This window comes from Metarhizium album, assembly GCF_000804445.1.
Source record: "Metarhizium album ARSEF 1941 chromosome Unknown scaffold_33, whole genome shotgun sequence".
Classification (NCBI taxonomy): Eukaryota; Fungi; Ascomycota; class Sordariomycetes; order Hypocreales; family Clavicipitaceae; genus Metarhizium; species Metarhizium album.
In genome coordinates this window covers 150991-164367 of record NW_024467607.1, presented here as the reverse complement: position 1 = coordinate 164367, position 13377 = coordinate 150991, and the positions used below count along the sequence as shown (strand labels likewise).

Sequence of the window (13377 nt, the reverse complement as noted above, 5' to 3'; positions counted from 1 at the left end):
GGCCCATGACTGGCTGCGAGACCATCAGTCGACGGCAGGAGCTCAGATGCTGCGGTCCATCGGCCGACCGCTCCTTCCTAATCTGCCCGCCTTCTGGGGCATCGCCTCCATCAATAACATCATGGCCAACTCGGTGTGATTACGTACCCTCCTTGAACGACTTTGAGCGTCATCTTGGGTGTAGTCATCGGGCCACGCGGCTATTTCCGCGACTTCGTTCCGCTAGGACACATCATACATGCACGCAGCCTTCACTCCATCAACGGACATGGCCTCATAGTTGCAGATTGAGGGTGCTCTAGCAGTCATTCACGTCACGTGTCGGCCCGACGAGTGCCTGAACTTGCGGTTCTGCTGCGTGCTCTGGTATTAACATTACTTGACCCTCAATTGGAAACCGGATCGTGTCTGTGTGACTACATTACACTGGGCAGAATGAAACGCATCAATAGGGATGAGAGGCAGGCTACCTTGGGTGAAGTACGGTTCGAGACTCGAGAGCGGGAGGACTGAATATCCGTTTGCAATAAGACGCCGCAAGAGAGTTGAGTTGTGTTGAAAACGCTCATCCCCAAGCTAGGGGCGGCTTGCAGCATATTTCCGTGCCACAGTAGTCTTTCCTAGACGATCAGTGACATTCACTGCATATGGGCTCATGCATGCCGGCGGCGACCATGGATGTGCAGGAACCTCGAAGCGCGGCTCGGGCTAAACAAGAGGCGGGCGGTCGCCTTCTTCTTCATATGTTAGCAGCTACATACAATAAGTGGCGCCGCGAAGAGGATGAGACAGGTCAGTTGTGCCCGTTCATCGGCAGTGACGGCGGGAACGGCAAGCCGCGAGTTCTCAAGGCTCCTGTCAAGCTGTTCAAATCAAAGGAGCAACCAAATCGTGTATTGAGTATTGATAGCGGCGGCGTAAATCAACGACACCACGACCTTGACTCTCAAGATGCTACTCAGAGGGGGCGAACCTCGCAGTAGACGGATATGACCGTTGTAACGCAGCTTGATGCTAAACCGGGTGATGGAAGCACATAGCGCGACGGCTCTCGGCTGGCTTGACGATGCACGTCGGGCCGCCAGGCACGATCCTGTTGACGCTGACGAGAGATAACAGTCAAGATACAATGTCAGCGATAGCGGCTGCGGGGGGGGAGATTTGACTCGCAATACGGATCAAAGTGCCCCAAGGGACAACCTTCGCAAGATGCTGGCGAGCGGCTGAAAGCAGCATGCAGCGGCCAAATCCCCCCAAAATGAATCCCATGTCGGGATTTTTGTTGCCCAATAAACTGGAAACACGCAACGACATTGAAGCCTACGATGATACTCGGCACGATGGCTCGGATACAAGGATGATGGGCCAGTAAATCGTCCCCCGCGAGTCTGAAAACAGGACAAAATTTGATTTTACTACACAAAAGGAGCAGACTTTCACGAAATTCAAAACCTTCCCCGAGGCTACTGACTTGCACATGGCAGCCTTGCCCAGCAGGGAAAAAATTGCACTCCTTGTGAATAGCAACTTGGCCTTGAAAGAAGCGACAGCTGTCCAGATTAGGCTATGGTATTTATTTATCGAGATATTTACCAGAAGACTTCCTACGGCACTATCAGGCACGGTGGCTTCAACCGTTCCGGAGCTGCGACAAAGTCGATGTCACCAGGTCCGGTACTCCGTAGAGAGTCGAGACAGACCTATAATCAACAGCCTGTCCTGCTTAGCCGCTGTCACTTGGGTCTATTTCCCCTTTGGATATGGCTCTTTGTGCGTACGTCTGGCCAGTTGTTAGATTGAACTCGCCTCACAGCAGCGTAGGATGAGGGCTTGGGCCATCATGCAGCTCAGTTCAAAATGTTACAGACTTTAGTGTTCATGGTGCGGCATTTTTCCACAAGACTCTTGCAGTCACAGGCTTCTATTTCTGCTGCAGCCTTCTGCCCATTAAATGTGAATCGAGTTCTTCTGCTCCGAGTCCTGATTGTCGCCACTAAGACCACAGCGCTTGCAGACATCAACACGGAGTGCTCTCTTCTTCTCTTGGCTGCTTATCTCTAGCATTGAAGATAAAGTACAGTACAACGGCAGAAGATGAAATCGGTTGCGAAGCTGTCAATGCATTGTGGTGTCTTACTCGGGCGGGATAGTGCTGTCTGTCTGGACTCTGGAAGCGGTTCTAGGTTTTGGAGTTGCTAACCTGTTCAAGATTCGAGAAGAAAAGTTGAGGATGCCCTGATGACTAAGCAAATCGCCAAGCGAACCCTCAGGGCCCGGGGCCCATCTGGATCCCACAATCCCAGGAACAGGCTACAGGTTACAGGTTGACTGACATCTGCGGCCTGCTTGAGTGGCTGTAGATCCCGAGGCCCTACGTGCGTGCTCCCACCAGCGACGCGTTGATGCCACGTCTTCCGTCCGTCCATCCATCATTTGTTCCGTCGCGGCTCCAGCTACAACGTCGTCAACAGTAGCAATCTCTTTGAACAGTCACTCCGTTGCATTCATCCTCCGCAGCCCACGACGACAATACCCGGCTGTGTCGGACTCGATCGGTCGAAGATGAGCGATCCTGCTGCCGTCCCTTTCATCCTTTGAGTTGCAACTACAGGACGAAAGGCGCAGACGTCTGCCCACCATGGGCGTCTTCTCCTTCTTGCGCAAGGTGTACGACATCGACACCCTCGATACTCGATTCATGACTTCGTCCCGCGTCCCCTACCAGACAGTGATTGAGGCCCGTAGCGATCCTCATGCCGTCAAGGATGCTGCCGATAAGGCGCGAGCCCTGGCGCCTCCCGCAAAATGGCAAACGCCAGAGTTTTATCTGTATTATATTGTGTTTTTGTGGGCTGTGCCCTACATGTTCTGGGTTGCGTATAGTGTCTCACGACGTACGTGGTTCGGTTTTCGGCTCTTTTCCCTCTATTCAACGAACATGGGTCGCTGACTTTGTGCGGGGATAGCCTCCGATCCTCGATATCACAAGTACGCACGGTTTCTCTCCGACGGCTGGATTCCCGGCCGTAAAGTCGATGTTTCCGACGCACAGTATCACACGTTTCGAGGCAACTTGCCCTACTTGGCTGCCCTGCTAATTTTCCATCCACTGCTCCGAAAGTTCTGGGAATCAGTATGCAGCGGCAGCAACCGCAACAGGAGCCCTCAAGGCTCTGTACGGCTCGAGCAGCGGGCTGTGTTCGACTTTATGTTTGCACTTTTATTCTTGGTCGTTCTGCACGGCATTTCTGCATTCAAGGTCCTCGCTATTCTGTACATGAACTTTCAGATGGGGCGGAAATTTCCACCCAAGTACGTGCCTATTGGCACTTGGATATTTAACATTTCAATTCTGTTTGCGAACGAGCTTTGTGATGGCTATCAGCTGCGAAGCGTAGCAAGTCACTTCTCGCCACCGGTCAAAGTTGGTTCGACTGGGCAAGCGACTGATTCTCACCTGATGCAGACGGGGGCGTGGCTGGATGGGTTTGGAGGCATCATGCCGCGGTGGGAGGTCTTGTTCAACATCACAATTCTCCGGCTGATCAGCTACAACATGGATTATTATTGGAGTATTGCTAACAATGCTTCCAGCTCGTTGGAGGTAAGTCCATATGGAGCTGTCTGTTCATTTCCACCCCGCAAGTCCGCTGATAAACACAAGAAGAAACAAGTGGACATGGCCAACCTGTCTGAGCGGGATCGCATCAATCTATCGGCTGATGCGGCCGACTATTCGTTCCGTAATTACGTCGCATACGCCATATACGCGCCGCTGTATCTGGCAGGGCCTATTCTCACCTTCAACGATTACGTCTCCCAGCTCAAGTTCAAAGCAGCCAGTATCGAGAAATCACGTACAATTCGGTACGGCGTTCGATTCTTGCTGGTTCTGCTGGTCATGGAGCTCATCCTGCACTTTGACTACGTCGGTGCCATAAGCCTGGCGAAGCCCGTTTGGGGAGATTATTCCGCCGCCCAACTTAGCTTGCTCTCCTTCTTCAACCTCCATATCATCTGGTTGAAGCTGCTCCTACCATGGCGACTATTCCGTCTGTGGGCGCTGATGGACGGTATCGACCCGCCTGAAAACATGGTTCGCTGCGTGAGCAACAACTACAGCACGCAACTCTTCTGGCGCGCGTGGCACCGATCATACAACCGATGGCTCATCCGATATCTGTACGTGCCTCTTGGCGGTGCGTCCTTCCGCAACTGGGCCGCAGCAGTTCAGTCAACAGTCACGTATCTGTGTGTGTTCACCTTTGTCGCGCTGTGGCATGACATCCAGCTCCGTCTCCTCATCTGGGGCTGGCTGATTGTACTGTTCATGGTGCCGGAATGGACGGCGGCGTTCTTGTTTCCAAAAAGGAAATGGGAGAGCCGTCCTACCGAGTATCGCATGCTGTGCTGTGTGGGTGCTGTTGCGAATGTGCTCATGATGATGGCGGCCAACCTGGTTGGTTTCGCGGTAGGCTTGGATGGGCTGCAGAGCATCGTTGCAGGTATATTGCATGAATGGTCGGGTAAGTTGCCATTTTACCCCCTCCCAACACTGATTCGCGAACTGCCTAAGTACTGATGACGATGACCTGGTAGGCGTCTTGTTTCTGGTGGTGGCCTGTGCCTGCCTATTCGTGGGTGTCCAGGTCATGTTTGAGATTCGCGCATCGGAGACGCGCAAGGGTGTGACACTGAAGTGCTGAGTGAGACGCGGCGAGCCACACGACTGCGCTGTAAAGTAATTCAAGCATTAAGATGATGAATGATGCTGTCAACTAGCAACGAGACGCATTCCTCCAAGAAGCTCTGTGCGGCACGCACACTCGTCGACACGTTTACGCCAGCTGCCTCTGTAGCAACTGGTCAGTCCAACATGGCCAGATGACTTGCAAAAAGGCCCGCAATTGAATCTCTGTTATTAATTATTAACGCAGCATGTGCCCTTGCCCGTCAGGTTTGGCTTGATGGCGCATTTCCACATCCGCCCTTCTCTCGACGACAAACTTGCCGGTCCTGCCCAACTTAACCTCGGTGACCCATTTGCGCAGCCGAATGGCAGCCCAAACAATTGCAAAGACCACGACCACGCCAACGGCAATGCCCACCACATAAGCAGCGACGTACCCTCTCCCGCCAACCGCGCTGTGGTCCAAGAAGCTATACGTGTACCAGCCCTGCGCGGCCAGCGTGATGAAGGCGATGGCCAAGTAGCCCAGCAAGACGGCAATCAACCAGGCCAAGTGCGCCCACGGCGGGGCCTCTGTCCTCGCAAAGACAAGCTCGAACAAGGCAAACAGCGAGTTGAGGCCGTGCTGCGTCACGTTGTGCCAGGCGTCGAAGACGAGCTCGAACCAGGGGGCCTTGTACAGCACGGCCCAGTAGACAATGGTGACGAGAAAGGGCAGCGTGACGACGGACGTGTAGAAGAGCGAGTGGAGGGCCTGCAGGGGCCGCGGGAAGGAGGCGAGCAGCGGCCGCCGCCGCAGCACGTACGTGAGCGTATGGACAGACGACACGGCAAAATAGAAGCCCAGGCCCCAGAAGGTGATGACGGTGAAGTAGGAGAATGACCGGCGCACGGCGAGGCAGCCGCCCAGAGAGGCGTCGGAGCACGTGTAGCCCATGATGAAGAAGAGCGTCGTGAAGATGTAAATGCTCTGGCGGGGGGGGTCAGTCTTGCGGGAACGCGCCAAGAAGAGCAACCCAACGTACAATCAGAGCCCGGCAGGCGAGGAGCATCCAGGGCGGGAGGAGCCATGACGTTTCGAAGCGGTTCGTGGGATCGAAGGGCTCGGTGCCGAAGGAGAATCCGGTGCACATGGCCATGGTTTTACGACTTGGTGAATGCGTCTGGCTCTAGAACGGCTTGTCGCGCAGTCCAATTCGACTTGGCGACGGGTGGTGTGCGACGCGACAGGGGGTCGGTTGGGGTTTTATGTAGTCTCTTGTGCCTTTTTTTCTTTTTCTTCTTCGAGAATCCGAGAAGCAGAGCCCGCTGTCAGGAGGTAATTTTGCATAGAAGGCCGGGGTCGTGACGCGGACCACCACTCGACATGGTGGTGGCTTGGCGTGGGCTTTGGCGCGAGGCTGAGCCGGCGAATTGTTGTTGGGGTTCGCAGCTTGCGTGGGCTGTCTACATCGTATTCGGGGCAATGCGCAGGTAGCGTCGTGTTGTTCGTACTGATGCCAATTGCTTGGGATGATTGCGACGGGAACACCACGAGGTGCACTGACTGAGATGTCGCCGGATGGAAGCGGCATTCGCATACTCGAGTATCCTCCCTTGCCTTGCCAGGGGTGAAGCGCTACTGTACAGGGTCGGTGTGAATCCACACGGTGGGGTGTGGCAGCAGGAGGTGTGACTGTGCTCCGCAACCCCCACCTTGCTACAATATTATATAATATTATGTCAAGGACTAGCCTTACAGGCGACTGCATGTAAGCATCACTAGTATTAACTCTAAACTTGTGTTATAGTCTAAGCTATGCTTGACCTAAAGATGACGACGCGATAGGACATAGCTTGTGACCTATATAGTGCTAGATAAGCAAGCTTGGGGCAGCTTGTTTATTACGTACTCTTTTAGCTCAATAGCTAAGTGTCCGGCAAACTACTGGAAAACTGCGGCTAGCACCTGCTATAGCCCAATAGGGCTAGTCTATCACAACAACTATAAAACATTTTGGGATAAATAGCTCTAAATCCTCTAGGAAAAAGAGGCGGCTTGAAATACTTTCTTTTAGCACTATATTAAAGTAATATAAATATTAATAACTAGCCTTACAGGCAACTATATGTAAGCATTACTAGTATTAACTATAAACTTGGAGAGAAAAGAGAGAAAAAGGAGAAGTTCTCTATCTCTTTTTTTATGCTATTATATATATATATGTATATATATATATAAGTTCTTATATATATCTAAAAAGTATTTAATAAAGCACTAATATAGTGCCTTATATATACTTTAGCTATAGCTTAAGTCTATTATATACCCTTATTCCTGTAGGCTTATATATATATATATATTGTGAAGGACTAGCCCTATTAGGCTATAGCGGGTGCCAGCAGCAGTCATCCCGGTGGTTTGCCGGACCCCCTTAGAGCCAAAAGAGTACGTAACGAACAAGCTGCCACAAGCTGCTCAATCTAGCACTATACAGGTAGGTCAACAAAGGGATAGGCCATGTCCCACTAGAAGGTCGAGCACAGCTCAGACCATAACAACTAAGGACCTTTCAGACTATATAATATTATATGTAAATACAAGTTATTTGCTCCGAGCCCTAATCACACAGACCAGCCCTTGTTACATCCGTCGACTTCCAGAGCTGGTACAAACACTCCTACAAAGCCATGACGGGACCTAGAGCAGACTATTGCTTGCAACTGTGGCGCTTTCGGACCTGCAACGGCCGGCGCCGAGACATGCGGAGGAATTACCGTCGAGCTCGAGGAGAGTGGGCATAAAGGCTATCTTTTAGTGGCTACCTCCAATTCGACTACACAATCCAAGTAGGGAAGCGTTGGGCGACTGAGCGGTGCTGATGGAATGCACGGAGTCAAGTTCGACAAGGAACACAATCAGGGTCTGTGTTTGTGCTGGCTGGAGGCGTAAGGCGTACACTGCCAACAACGTGCCATGTAGACTACTTTGGTCCTAGACTTTGGCAGCCAGACAAGTCACCTTAATTCTCCGTCGATAGCGAAGCCTTCGGGTCCTATGCTGAGATGTTGCCATGCACCACCAAACGGGCGGACCGTGAAGCCCAAGGGCGTTGTGCTGTCTGGAGGCAGGTTCTCGATGGAGGCAGGTTGCAGGACTGTCACGAGAAGTACGCTCTAGACTTGACGTTGCCTGTCTGAACTTTCTGACAAATAATAGGACCGTCATCTGTCTACGATCAAGACGCACCCCGTAAACCCTCCGCTTCCCATCTGCCATTATACGTTGGCTAATTTACGAACACGTTGATCCCGCCATTTTCGAGCTTGGTATTCCGATTTTGGGTATCTGGTATGATGGCTATTGTTACAAATCATACCACTGTGCTAATCTCCTGCAATTAGTTATAGTTGCCAGGTAACATTCCAGCGTGGCCTCCCCACATCATGCAACCCTTCGAAAGTCCGGCCTGGCTATGTCGTTTATAGTGTGCTTGCAACGACCAGGAACACATGGCGACAACAACGGACAGACACGTCGGCAAACTCGACGCACGGCCTCTCTTGCAGCCCGTCAAGGCCAGCCGCCATTCACCTCGACCACCTGCCCCGTGATGGCCGACGAGCCCTCGCCCAACAGGAAGACGATTGTGTCGGCAACCTCGTCGGGCTCGAGGACGTGCCTCAGAACCCCCTTGTAGGGCGAGCCGGCGTCAATGACCATTCCACGTATCATGGGGGTGTTGACGGCGCCGGGCGCGACGCAGTTGACCCTCAGGCCGACCGAGGCCCAGGACTGGGCAAAGGAGCGAGAGAGCCCGAGGACGGCGTGCTTGGTGGCCACGTACCCCGGCACGTCGGGGATGCCCCTGAGCGACGCCATGGAGGCCATGTTGACGATGCTGGCGAGGGCGTCGACGCTCGGCCGGGCGCCGGAGCCGGAGCCGGAGCCGGAGCCGGAGCCCCGCGCGGCCCTGACGAGCCGGTACAGCTCCGTGTTGACGTTCCACGTCCCGACGACGTTGACGTCCCAGAGCCGGCGGAGCTGGTCGTCGCCGGCCTCGGAGGCCTCGGTGGGACGCAGAATGGCGGCGCAGTGCACCAGCCCGCCGAGCGGCGCGTCGCTCTGCGCGGCGATGCGGTCCAGCACGTTCCTCACCTGCGCGCGCGACGCGACGTCGACGTTTGCGTGGTTGCGCTGCCGGCCCGCGAGGCCCTCGTGCGTCGCCACGTCGCTCGCCGCGTCGACTACGTGCACCTCGGCCGCGAGCCCGAGCAGCTTCCTGACCGCGCTCCTCCCGATCCCCGACGCCCCCCCCGTGACGATGAACGCTTTGCCGGCAAGACTCATTGCGAGGAGAAAACAATAACCAAACGACGGCGCGTGCGTCGGGCGTGCCGCAGATCCCGCCAGGAAAAAAGAGGTGTCACGTTGCAAGTCGCGGCTGAGGTGAGGCGGGAGAAGGAGGAGGGGGGCCGCGGCCACGATCAGCTCAGGCTTTTTCAGCTTGACATTCCGCCCCTGACCCTCCCCCGGTTGCCGGTTGTCAGCCGCTTCTCAGCGTCTTCTGTGCTGGATTGAGCTGCACGATGCTCCGGGCCCTCAGACGAGCCCTTGTCACGCCAAATACCCGACACGGAAGGGCTAATGGAATGGAACACTTTGCAAAGCCATCTACCAAGTTACTCGGCAGCGACGCGCTGCACTGTCCACCACTATTGTTATGCCGAGGGAATAGACGTCCGTGGAATGAGTTTCAAAAAATAATTAAACATCAAGGATAGAAATTACAATAAAAACCGCCATGCCGACATGCATCAGATGAAAATCAGCACTTGTTTGCCCCTTGGGCGTGCCGCACCTGCTGATCCCTGGCTAGCTTATAATAGACCCGCGCGCCCCAGAGCTGGGCCGCCGAGAACAAGACGTGCAGAATGGGCGTGACGGCCTTGAGCGACAAGCTCCATTTGTCCCAGAGGCTTCCAAACAGCCACATGACAACGACCGTCTCAACAGTGGTCCCAACGAGCTCCAGCCCCGCGGTGGCATAGAACAGGCGGCAGAGCAGCGCATGCTTCGAGTTGTGAGTTCGGTAGATGATCATGGCGAAATGAGGCCAAAGCTCGGCCAGGACGTCAAAGAGACCTGTCGCCGCAAAGGTTAGTGGCGCGCGCCCAGAGGTGGGGAGGGGTCTCGCCAGGAGAGAGGAGGAAGAACTCGCCCCAGATGAAGCAGAGAATGAACTCGTACACGGCGTCGCTTTCGTGGTCGAAATTGATGCTCATGGCGACGGCCGACTGCGCAACGACGATTGCGCCGACGTGGTGGGCAAAGGCGATGGGCGAGATGGTGTCGCGGTAGAAGAGCTCGAAGACGTACATGACGGTGAAGATTTGCGACGAGACAATCAGCACATCCCCCAAGGTCGCCGACGAGCCCGGAGCGAGGGGCGTGTGCGGCGCGCCGTGGCCGACGAGGATGGCAAACAGCGGGTAGGCCGTCACGAGGATGAGCAATATCTTGGACCCGGCTGCTACGTGATGGTTGACGAAGCTCCGGCGCTGGGCGGCGCTGAGGTCCTTGACGACTGCGGGCGAGTAGACGCGGGGGATGACGACGGCGTCGAGGAGGTAGATGCGGACGGCGGCGACGACGCAGGCCGCAATGGTGAGGATGAGGCCGGAAAAGGGCGCGATTTGCGAAACGAGCTGGTTGACGAGCTTCTCGACGTGCGGGTGATGAGTGCCGACATTTTGGTGCATTTTCAGGAGCCCCCTTTGCTCTTGTTTCTTTCTCTCCTTCTTTGTTGCGTCAAGGCACGAAGAAGGCAGTCGATGTCGAGGTCGTGAGAAGCAAGAGAGTCGTCGCCGACATTGGCGGGGAGCCCCCGTGCGTCGTGTGGTTGGTTCGTGTACGTGGCTTGCAATGTCGACGCGTCAAGGGGACGGGTATGGTATCCACGGGAAAAAGAGATTGTGGGAGTCACCGAGACGGGGCAATTGCGCAAGTGCGGCACTGCCATTTTGCTGCTGCTCGTTGCTGCTGCTTGTTGGGTCCTGACTTGTACGCCGGGCTGCGCGACGGTGTTCGGATCTGAGATGCCGAAGCCTCGGTTTTTCGTGCCTGTGGCGTTTTGCTCGAGGCAGGGGCTTGTCGAACTATCTGTGCTGTTGCTGCTGGATGGCGATGAAGGATCTTGGGTAGTTGGGGAGCAGACTTGACGTCAAAGAGGAGAAAGAAAGAGAAGGAGAGAAAAGAGGAAGGAGAAGGCAAGATATGCACGCGTCGTCGCTCTGCCAAGGTTCGCTTCCTTCCCTTTGCAGGCGAGTGCCGAGACATTGTAACGTTAGTAAGTACCTAGGTACGTACTAGTAGTACATGAATGAGGTGCCATGTTGGTGGGGCGCCAACCGTGTGGCGTGACTAGTTGGTGTGGCTGGTGGCACGCACGTTTTTTGGTGAGACATCAGCTGCGTTTAATTTCGTAGGGACCCTTTGCCGAGACTAGGACAGCGAGGCATTGAGACTTGTCACGATGCCATGCAATATGCTATATCGCAAGGTCCCGACTCTTTTGACCGCAAGTTTGTACAGCACATCTGAGCAGATGGCTGGTGCACGTCGTCAAACGGACGGCCGCGCCGTTGCAGCCTACACGGTCCTAAACCCTTACGTCGTCTCGTCCCCGTAACCCTAACCAGGGTCGGAGCCGGCAAGAAAAGCGGAGCCACGCCGCTGGACCAAGTGCGGCCGATTCCGATTCCGGAATCCGGAGTGTCGTCGCCGCCCGCCGGTGTTGGATTCGCCCGAGGGCTCGAAAAACGCCATCGCTGCGCAGAGGCGCACCGTGGTGTTTTTCTTGCTTTGCATCAAAGTCGCTTCTTCACCCCTGCAGGTTGCAAAGTTATACTTTTTCTTGGCTTCCGAGGCGCGCGCCACCACGACGGGAGCCAGCTGTATACACGTTGAGCCTCTTTTTTTGTTTTATTCCCTCTTTTCTTGGCAAAGTGGCCTAGCACAAGATGGCACGGGTGCTGTGGAGATGCAAGTCCATCTGCCAACCATTCATGAGATGCCGCAAATTCAAAGATACGGTGCTATTTGATCCAATTTCCGACGTGGCCACGCAAGCAACTTCAAGCCCAAGCAACCCTTTTGAACCGCGCCGTCGTCGCACAGAGCGTCGTGCACATCCGCGTCGTCTCGCCGGAGCATCCGTGAGCGGGTGCGTGATGCGCGTGTTGAAATGGAACAAGGTACAGCTTCAATAGTCGGAAATTCCTTCACCTACAACGCTCAGTTAGGCGATAGTCTTGTTGTAAATGCGAAATGCACTCTTAGCCCTTACAGTCCTCTGCAATATTATCTACTTGTAACTACTAGCAGTCAGTAGGATAGGGATCTGCCAAGGTACAGCATTGCTATTGCCATTACTGTTACCCGCTACTGCTACCACTGCCATGTGCATAATATTCATTAAAGAGGCTTAGACTCTAGCTGTATATGACCTCTTCTTACTTCGCACAAGGGGCAGGCGGGAATGTAGGGATAATTCCGCCTTATAAGTCTAACAGCAAGAGATACCTAGCTAGGCGCGTGCTGATAGGCGTCAACAGAGCTTGCTCCTTGCCACTACACAACTTCTTCGTTACGCAGGAGATACAGGCGCCATTAGAGGTGGACACCAACGTCATGGACGTTGGCCACGTGGACAAGATCATAGGGTTTCACGTCATCAACAGCCGTATGGTCCTCGTAGCCACAGACGCCACTAAGAGTCAGGAGATTCTCCTTAAGGCCCAGCAGCACAGCTTTAGCAGCAAGCGCGTCGCCGAGACGGGCCGCGAAACAATCGACGAGTTCCTCGCCGACAAGAATGCGACGGAGGCTAGCGAAGCTGTCAGCCGGCGGTGGAGGCGGTCATCAAGCGCCTGCAGGACGAGACGGTCGCGCGGTCCGCTTCGCAAAGCCCGGCGCCGGCGCCGCCGCGGCGACCCGGGCGGAGTCGCGGCTCCGAGCCGCTGTCCCATCTCTACATCCGCGTCAAGACGGTTCATGCGAACTCGGTCAACGGCCTCTCCCTCTCGCCGCCAAACTACATGGCGAGCAACATCTTGGGGCCCGTGATCCGCGGGTTGGACGTGTTGCAGCTCAATGTCGATCACATCCTGCGCAACGCTGGCTTTTCTAGAGTCGACTACGTCGATGCAGACGGCTTCCACGAGTATGACGGAGACCTGCACTGCTTAGCCAACACGTGGCACGACGCCTCAGAGCCGTGGTGGCGATCGCGTTGAAGATCCGCGTCGTCCGAGGTTGCCATGTATCATGCATCCAGAATCCAGAATCCAGATTGATTATCCATGACGGAGCACCCAGCTTGCGCAACCGAGTAGAGCAGTGACACAAAAGACGTATCGTACCTCGGCGGGTTCTTTTCACCCGACCGGAGGCTGACCTCGGGGGCGAATCGCGAGCCGTTGTCGCTGGTGCCTGCATCGCCCAGACGTCATTGTTTGCTCATGGCGCGCTCCCCGACTGAAGCACGGTGGCGTCGGCATTGCGACCGTACCAGGTCGACGTGCGCATGCATCCTCATCATCCTCGTCCTCGCCCTCGCCCTCGTCCTCGCCCTCATCCTCGTCCTGCATCTGCCATGCCCGTCCCCGCCCGTGGAGGACCACAACAAAACTCAGAAAATCCCCCC

The 13377-nt window shown here is 55.0% G+C and overlaps 6 protein-coding genes across 6 annotated transcripts; 3 read left to right on the top strand and 3 right to left on the bottom strand.

Moving 5' to 3' along the window:
• Positions 1-674: 674 nt before the first annotated feature.
• On the top strand, positions 675-983 carry MAM_07620 (uncharacterized protein; the record flags this gene model as incomplete). The annotated part of the gene is made up of 1 exon (XM_040826418.1): positions 675-983. One exon carries the CDS (start codon positions 675-677, stop codon positions 981-983), a length of 309 nt encoding a protein of 102 aa, XP_040675631.1.
• A 1655-nt stretch (positions 984-2638) lies between these two features.
• On the top strand, positions 2639-4706 carry MAM_07619 (Membrane bound O-acyl transferase, MBOAT; the record flags this gene model as incomplete). Its single annotated transcript, XM_040826417.1, has 3 exons — positions 2639-2894; positions 2967-4526; positions 4600-4706. The coding sequence occupies 3 exons, from the start codon at positions 2639-2641 to the stop codon at positions 4704-4706; spliced, it is 1923 nt and encodes a 640-aa protein (XP_040675630.1).
• Positions 4707-4928: 222 nt separating this feature from the next.
• On the bottom strand, positions 4929-5829 carry MAM_07618 (FAR-17a/AIG1-like protein; the record flags this gene model as incomplete). Its single annotated transcript, XM_040826416.1, has 2 exons — positions 4929-5660; positions 5716-5829. 2 exons carry the CDS (start codon positions 5827-5829, stop codon positions 4929-4931), a joined length of 846 nt encoding a protein of 281 aa, XP_040675629.1.
• Positions 5830-8243: 2414 nt separating this feature from the next.
• On the bottom strand, positions 8244-9020 carry MAM_07617 (NAD(P)-binding domain protein; the record flags this gene model as incomplete). The annotated part of the gene is made up of 1 exon (XM_040826415.1): positions 8244-9020. One exon carries the CDS (start codon positions 9018-9020, stop codon positions 8244-8246), a length of 777 nt encoding a protein of 258 aa, XP_040675628.1.
• Positions 9021-9805: 785 nt separating this feature from the next.
• MAM_07616 (uncharacterized protein) lies at positions 9806-10432 on the bottom strand (the record flags this gene model as incomplete). Its single annotated transcript, XM_040826414.1, has 1 exon — positions 9806-10432. The coding sequence occupies one exon, from the start codon at positions 10430-10432 to the stop codon at positions 9806-9808; it is 627 nt and encodes a 208-aa protein (XP_040675627.1).
• A 1930-nt stretch (positions 10433-12362) lies between these two features.
• On the top strand, positions 12363-12967 carry MAM_07615 (uncharacterized protein; the record flags this gene model as incomplete). Its single annotated transcript, XM_040826413.1, has 2 exons — positions 12363-12569; positions 12608-12967. The coding sequence occupies 2 exons, from the start codon at positions 12363-12365 to the stop codon at positions 12965-12967; spliced, it is 567 nt and encodes a 188-aa protein (XP_040675626.1).
• Positions 12968-13377: the final 410 nt, after the last annotated feature.